The sequence below is a fragment of the Copadichromis virginalis genome, linkage group LG5 (genome assembly GCF_057382275.1).
Source record: "Copadichromis virginalis isolate Kocher_CV1m ecotype Utaka linkage group LG5, C_Virginalis_male_GT1.1, whole genome shotgun sequence".
In the NCBI taxonomy this organism is placed as follows: Eukaryota; Metazoa; Chordata; class Actinopteri; order Cichliformes; family Cichlidae; genus Copadichromis; species Copadichromis virginalis.
Window position 1 is genome coordinate 18,689,304 of NC_140622.1, and position 8,484 is coordinate 18,697,787.

Here is an 8,484-nt window from a genome sequence, read left to right on the forward strand (position 1 = left end):
GAGCATTTTTTTCACTGTCCAATTAAACTGGAGGAGCACTAATATTCTTTATGAATTAGTAGTGAGACAGCTTATGGTAAGGTGGTGCATGTACACATGTACACGGATTTTAATTCAAGTGTCAGTGCAGCTGTTTTTTGCGTTTTGTTTTTATTGCCCTTGTATAGTCGGGATACAGTTATATGTGGGGCTTAAATGTGAATCATAGGAGTGTACAGATCAATGATGAGCACTAAGAGATAAAGAGTGATAAAGAAAAGCCCACAGATTAGCGATGAACTACAGATGAAAAGCTTTTAGCACATATTGGTCCCTTTTGTTTGTTACGATACATGTATTGTGCAAGTCCCCGATAAATAAACAACAAATAGTGATTAAAAATTATTTATCCACAGTCAAAATTACAAGTCCTCACATCATGAGCCCTTTGTATACACCTATCAGCACGTTGTTCTGCTCTCCTGAAACTGCCAAAATTGCTATGAGCTTTTGAGAGCAAATGATAAAAAATGGAGGACATCAAAATTAAATGACAAATCCATTATTGAGCAGGTTGCTTGTAAAAAGATGAGAGAGTGGAGATGAAAGTGAATGGCTGATAGAAGCGTAAGAAGAGCCCCGGGAGGTGGGAACTGCTCCCGTGTCGTTAGCGTCTCAGCTCAGACACTGACTTACACTTTGCACCCACAACAATTGTTTCACAAATTTTGCATACATTTCAATAATATGGTGTTTGGATGCTTATAGCTTTCACTGTCGTCGTACCTGCTCTAAACAGAGGCAGACAATTAATTTTATTGCTTGATAGTAATTTGGCCGACAGACATCAGCTGTACATGATCTTCTGTTAAGTCAAGAGACTGAAGCCTGCAGCGGTTTGGATAGGAAAACTCTGCAACCGTGATGAAGGGGTATAAATTCATCTAAATATAAACAGTTTTATTATCACGCAGAACAGAAGTTCTTGTGTAGAACACCTTTAAGGCAGACGTAGCAGGGCTTTCATCTTTTTTAAAGTTTACTTTATGTGGCAAAGTTATAATGGCATCATCTGGGTTTAGACCAGTAATCTGTGAGAATTGCTTTCACGTCAGTTTGGCAGTGGATGTGAAGTCTTCTGGGACAATGAAGGCATGATTGTACGACCAAAACAGGAGACGAATAGTGCTTTTGTTTTCCCCGGCAGCTATTTGTAATTTTCCCTAGATAGCTGAAATGGTGGAAGGTGGATAAAATTGTGGAAACTCTGCTCATCAGAAGACAAAGAGCTGGGAGAAATAAGAGAAGGGGAAGAGGGCAAGTGACGGAAATGGAACGCAAAGCCTTGGACAGGCAATCACTTGATGGATTCACTCTGGAATTTAAGAGGGTTCAACAGCAGTAGTCCAACCTGTTGAATATGTTGTGCTCAATAGGACTTGGAACTAGTGATTGAGCCCACAAACCTGTCAGGAAAGTGTTGATCGAGGTCAAGTGAGCTCAGGACCATTTTACTAGAGATTTCGACACAAAATTCAGGATTCATCCTGCTGGCCAATAGAAAGATTGCAGGTTCAGGGTACTTTTGCACTGAATGTGTGGTTATCCGTTTCATAAAATACTTGGTGGCCTTTTCTGGAGTACAGTAATTTAGGAGACATGATTTGACATTCAGCTGATGTTACTTTCACTGGATCACTAAAAGTAACATCAGTGGCCGACTTAGAGGTCAGTTTTGGCGATGTTGGAGAAAAGGTTATCCAGTGGCATCTCAATTCAAAGAACTTCCATCAAATCAATTTCTGCTGTGACCACCTCTGCTTCTTCAAAGCGCTCCATCACTCCATGGCGCTGAGATCTGCCACAGGCCTCAGTCAGAACTCTCTGACTCTATGTTTGAGGTTTCTGCCATGATGTAGATTAAAGCAATGAAAAAAAATCAGACATCTCCCTGATGGTGTTGCAAGCTGAACTAAAACTGCACATTGCCTCATTCCAGTAATTGTTGTCAATATACAGTGTATCCAAAGGAGTCATCATAACATGGGAGATTTGCAAAAATAAATCAACTATGTGGCTAGCCTTAGCTATTATAACTTAAAGGTAACTCCAGAATACTTTGTTCTGGTGAAAATAAAGATGTGAAATACCAGCCAGAGGGCGAAGTACACTGTGACGAGATATGCTTAGATCGGTATATAATATATAACATGCATATATGAATATGTAGTAATGTATTGATTAAAATGTTTGTGCGTCACGTTCATGTATGTTTGGAGCTTCCTACAACAAATCAGTGTAGTTGTTGTCTCTGCTAGAATAAATATAATGACTTTTGCTGGCTATTTTTATGCACACTGAAAGTAATTTTTCTGCGTTTTTTTTAATCTATTTGTTGTGGGGGGGTTTGTTGTTTTTGCATGTCTGCAGTTTTTTATGATTGTTAATATTGTTTGCATGGCGTACGACTGGCTACTTATTTTTACTGGTTCATTTATCACAGTGGGCAGTCACACTGTGTCAGTCAGGCAAAGCTAGTGATTAATGAAGCAATTTAAAGCTTAAGTTTGGGAGCTGATGTAGTCGTCCTCCATCAGTTGTAACAATGTTACAGACAGCAGGAAAATATTTTAGCTATACCTTGTCACCAAGGTTGTAATAAATAGTTAACTAAGGAGATATGAAAAAACATTTTACCTGAAATAAAATGTAAAAACACAAAGGAAATTTCCTCGCTCTCAGCTGCTGTCACATTTAACAACACAACCTGCCTGAAGAGGTTTTGTTTATTTACACTCAGGTTGTGTTTGTTTTGCAACATCTGTACCAAACTCCTCAGCCTTTGCCTTTGGCACATATCCTCCACATTATAGTAATTCAAGAGATTAAGCCTCTAAAACTAATGAAAGCTAAAAACACACATATAAACACACATCCACTCTGGAAAGTAATTACATCTAAAGTGAATTAAAAAAACAAAAAGTGAAAAGAAATAATAATTCTAATAATTATTATTTGAGCTTATCTCTTAGGCCTACAGCTTAGGTCATACTTTGCCTAGTTTAAAAAAAAATGTCTTTGGTGATTAAAACCAGATTTCTAGAAGCTGATACTTCTAAGGACAGCACATAATTTTTCCCCACTGTAGGGTGCCTGCAGTTTTGGTCAGCTAATTACCGGCATGATGCTCTAAATGTTTGATGTGTTAGTGTGACGGTTTTGCACCATGAATACCGAGCAATAAGTCTCTTTGGTGTGTGTGTGTGTGTGTGTGTGTGTGTGTGTGCATTACATTCACTGAGTCTTTCCCTTTATAATCTTAAATACAGAACACTGATATGAACATAAAAGAACCTTGGGGTCTTTTTAACTGTTACATAATGAATAACATTTGTGGGACGCTATGCTCTGACGGGCTCTGAATGTGAAGTACCAGCGTGAAATATTTATGTACATGCTACGTGATTTCATCATTCCTGCATATTTGCCCATTCTCCTGCCAGCTGAGATACTATTACAACAGAGCACAATCTTCTCCCTGCTTCGTCTCTTAGTTTTTAATCATCATTCTGTCCGTGTCTAACGGTAGAGTCGAGGCTAAATCTCACACTGAATAACAGACATTCTCATCTCGGACTTTTTACCCGTTCTTGTCCATCTTCTTTTCTTTATCTCCTCTCTATTCTGCTTTTAAAGCTCTGCCTGATTCTACCATGACCTTGCTATCGCACATGAGCAAAACTGTGCTATATTTAAAGTCTCACATGCAGCATTAACAGACTGTACAAAACAGTTTTTATGCTCCCTTTTCTCTGAATCCCTTTCTCTCTCTTTTGTTCTGTTTCTGACAAACAGAGATCCGCCGCACCCCGAGCTATGAGTCCTCCGCTTGTGGTCAGGATGTGAGACTGATGATGTGAAAGCAAAGGCCGTCATCAAGCTACAGCCGCTGTGCAGTCCCACTTCTACCACTGCAATCAAAGACGCACAATAACACTCTGGTTACAGTAGGGCCTCTGCAAGCTCAGCAAATGGGAAGAAACACATTTCAGCTTTTTAATTCTGTGTGAAACCACCGTTGATGTCTGTCAACATTATAGTCCCTCTTTAATTGGGTGCCACTTTGTGAATGATGACACTAAACCATCTGTCTGATATATACACATAGCTTGCGTGCCTGTTCACACTACAGATTTTCAAAAATTGCTGTCCAAATGATTGAACGCACATCTCCATAACAAACTCCTCTCCAGCTCGTCTAAATCACCTGTAAGGATTATGAGGCCGGCTTTAGTGCTTCTACAGTCACATTGTCTCTTGTGTGTGTTCGGTGGTATGTGTGTGCCCATTGTTATGGGCTCCCAACCTCCCGCACTACCATGGCATGTCTCGTGTCCCGCGAGGTGTGTGTGTCAGATCAAGCCATGGTTCTCCCTCGATTCCGTTTACCACGAAGCCCCCACTGTGGACTGCAATGATCTGCTGCTGACTAAGCTCCCATCACCAATACCCCTGGACACGCACACCTTGCACCTGCAGAGCAATCTCCTGTCAGTTCTGGACACTGCAGTGCTCCATGGACTCCCCAACCTCACCGACCTCGACCTCTCTCAGAACCGCTTCAGTCATGTCAGGACTATAACCGACCGTTTCTCCCTTCCCTCCCTTCTGTCTCTACACCTGGAGGAAAACCATCTCACTCACCTTCCTGAGGCTTCTTTTGCATCACTGCCAGCTTTGCAGGAGCTTTTTCTCAGTCACAACTACTTACATTCAATAGCACCTGGGGCCTTCATTGGTCTGGACTCGCTATTCCGTCTTCATATCAACAACAACAGACTCACCACTGTTAACCCTCAATGGTTCAAGGCTTTGCCTCGCTTGGAGGTTCTCATGCTTGGGGGTAATCCCGTCGAGTCGCTTCCTGAGCGTGGCTTTATTGCCCTGAAATCCCTCCGGAGTCTTGTCCTTGGCGGTATGGGTCTAAAAGGTTTGGCTGAAAAAGCACTAGAAGGCCTGGACAGCCTAGAGAGCCTCTCCTTCTATGATAATCTTCTGAGTAAAGTTCCAACTCAGGCCCTCAGGAGAGTACCAGGATTGAAGTTTCTTGACCTCAACAAGAACCGCATCAAACTGATTGGGACAGGAGACTTCCAAGACATGGTTCACCTGAAGGAGCTCGGTTTAAACAACATGGAGGAGCTGGTTTCCATTGATAGGGCCGCCCTGCAGAACCTTCCAGAGCTCACCAAGCTTGAGATCACAAACAACCCACGTCTGTCCTACATTCATCCACAGGCTTTCCTCAAGCTGAGCAGGCTTGAGAGTCTAATGCTCAACTCCAACTCACTGAGTGCTCTGCACCAGCACATCATGCTCTCCCTGCCAAATCTTCAAGAGGTCAGCTTACACTCCAACCCTCTGCGATGTGACTGCCTGTTTCACTGGGCAGCCAAGGAGGTTTCTCATCCCCAGAAAGACGCCGAAGCAGATGCGAAAACTCCCCGAGTAGTGCGTTTCATTCAACCCCAGGCGACCTTATGCTCAGAACCTCCAGAACTCAGAGCTCGCAGGGTGAGAGATGTGTCCTCAGGAGAGATGTCAGCCTTGTGTCTTCCCATGATTCCTGCCAGCTCTCTGCCTTCCTTCGTAGGGGTCCGTGAAGGCGGCAAACTGGTTTTGCACTGTCGAGCTCTTGCAGATCCACAGCCTGAATTATACTGGGTGACCCCCTCTGGTCTGAAACTTCATCCGGAACCGATGCATGCATCCAAAGCTTCTTCAGCTCCTCTCCCCTGCAAGAGCCGGAGGACTTCTGAAGAATTCAACCTCACATCTGAAGCCAATACCCCTCGCCAGCAGAATGAAGACAATATTCCCTGTCAGCTCCTCAAACACTACCGGGTACTGCCTGAAGGAACTCTGGAGATCAGCAAGATCAGCACCAGAGAGGCGGGATTGTATACATGTGTGGCTGAGAATGCATTAGGAGCAGATACACGCAGCGTTAATGTAGGTGTCCATAACAGAGAAAAGAGAAGAAACCGGGGGGCAGCTGCTAACCTGAAGAAGTTTCAATTACTGAGAGCAGATGCCAGGTTCGAGGTGAGAGAGATCAGAGAACATTATGCTATCCTGTCTTGGCAGAGTGGACACAACCTCCCCTCAACCCGCCTGTCCTGGCAAGCCATGTTCTCCAAGGCCCACTCGCCCACATACACCACACGCATCCTTGCTGGTACACAGAGCTTCAACCTGACTCACCTGCAGGCTGGGACATATTACAGAGTCTGTATGCATTTAGGAATCAGTGAGGGCACAAAGCATGCCAGCAGGAGATTAAGAGAGAGCAGAAAGCCTCAGTGCGTTTCATTCAGGACAAAGGATGCCCCTGAACCCCAGCCCAGCCTGCAGCTGAACCCACAGCTGACCTCCACAGCAGTCACACTACTGCTCCTCGCGATCATACTGCTGCTCGCAGGCCAGGGCTGGGACAGTGAGCCTGGTGAGGGAACAGGAAAGAACCATAATACCTCCCATCATGACATAAGGGGTTACAAAGCTCTGATCTTCAATCAAAAGGCAAAAGGAAGTGACGACCCTCAGCCAAAGCAGAGCGACAAACTGCTACTACATCAGAACTGCTGAGATAATTGTACACACTTAAATGCAGTAACACTGACACACACACACACACACACAAAATGTCAGACACACACTTTGTTATTAAGAAGAGGGGAATCATAGATGAAAGCCGTAAAGCGAGAGAGAGATTTGTATTTATTTTATATACCGTATAAAGTATATATTGACATTGTTTCTGTGTTAAGATGTGTTGTAAATGTCTAACCCCTAACCAGGGAAATAAAACTGGACAATCAAACTCCTGCTGTACAGTGAGTGAGCACAGGAGAAACAAATGAGCCAGAGCTGCCGATGACCACTGGACCGAAAATAAACAGAGACTGATTCAAGCCAGAGACTTATATTTACCGACGGGAGCAGCTCAGACCTCCAGGGTTTTGTCATGTTTGCCGTCTATGTGTTCCACAGACTGAACTATGAGTTTCTCAAAGCAGATGAAAGTCTGCCTTAAGACTGACACTGAACAAAATCCCTGTTTTTTTTGGACTCTGTAAGTCAAAGTGATTGATGTAACAACCCTTCTGCTTAGCTTTCCAAATCTTGGACTGGGTTGTCCATCTTGCAGTACGCTACATGTACAGCATACTCATCTGGATTCCTCGCCTAACATCCTACATTCTGCTTCAAAATAAAAGTGATCTGAAAGTGATTGTGTTAAATTCTATTTTGAGCTACACACAATAAAATCTCTTTTCCATTTACTCGTTTTTACTCTTTCTTTTCATTTTCCAGACCTCAAAACAATTTCAAAAATACTGAAAATACACTATTTGATTAGGGTTCGAGGAAATACAGAAAAGTTCCTGCATCAATATCTTCTTACTGATTCATCTACAGCTACAGCCCCTTCCTCATCTGCATGCAATTATCATTTCTCCACGGTAGAAATAGGTATAATAGCTCAGGATAGCTGGAACCTACCAAATTAACACAAGATGCAGTGTGTCCCCTGCTGGATAACAAGTGGAACTGAGCTAGGGTTTGCAGTGTCAGTCCCAAAAAGGCTGTCTCATTGTAAAAGTCGCAATCCTACATTTACATGTCTGTCCCTAGACTCAGGTTCTCTTTGAGTATTTTAAGTACCGCCTGCTCCAGTGACTCCAGTGTAAGAGCCTGGGCTCAGTTGTCAGCAGTGTGAATCAGATCAAGTATTTATCTTGCAAATTTATAGTTACTTCAGTGTGATAAAGTATGAGAAGTCTGTCTATGTTCATTGCAAGATCCAATCAAAATCAGCAGAGTATGTGGTCACAAATTTTTTTACAGCGGAGTCCCTGCAGGAATATCTTTGAAGCCAAAGCATCCAATAACTCCATCAATACAATTTTACTGCTCGTAATCGCATAACCTCACCAAGAGACAAACATCGCCAATGAGTTGATGCAAGGCGAGGTGGAAGAGAGAGACTGAGCAGTCCACCTGGGGCAACTTTTACAACTTCTAATGACAATGACACCTTTAACTTGCCTCCCCCCGAGGATGCTGTGTCAAACAATTTGCAGCGACATGTCCTGTTTTATGGTAGTAATAACATTGCTTCTCTGACTTGGTGGAGCACCTTTAGGTTTATATAGCTTGGAGTATCTACTGGTCATAACTGCTTGTTGTTTCTTAGCTTACTTTGACTGGATGTTGCAGTGAACAAAGAGTTCAAACAAGAAAATCTTTAAAGCTAAAAAAAAAAAACCCAATAAATCAACCAATATCATTTACCATGAATGTTACAGCCAGTCTTGCATTTTGAGAGATATTAATATGTGAATCTTAGACTACTTTTTATTATATGCTCTAATAAACTGCCCAATATTTTAATTTAGTCATATTTTATAAACACAAACCCCAGTTTCCCACCTAAAATTA

At 42.6% G+C, this 8,484-nt stretch overlaps 1 protein-coding gene across 1 annotated transcript in view; it reads left to right on the forward strand.

The window, feature by feature from the left end:
- The window catches only part of LOC146709441 (leucine-rich repeat neuronal protein 2-like), a 9,613-nt gene extending 2,282 nt beyond the window's left edge, over positions 1-7,331 (forward strand). Inside the window, exon 2 of the mRNA XM_085456354.1 lies at positions 3,835-7,331. Coding sequence (XP_085312480.1) covers positions 4,258-6,627 — 2,370 coding nt within the window. The 5' untranslated portion in view covers positions 3,835-4,257 and the 3' untranslated portion in view covers positions 6,628-7,331. The remainder of the gene's footprint in view (positions 1-3,834) is intronic.
- The last annotated feature ends 1,153 nt before the right edge of the window (positions 7,332-8,484 follow it).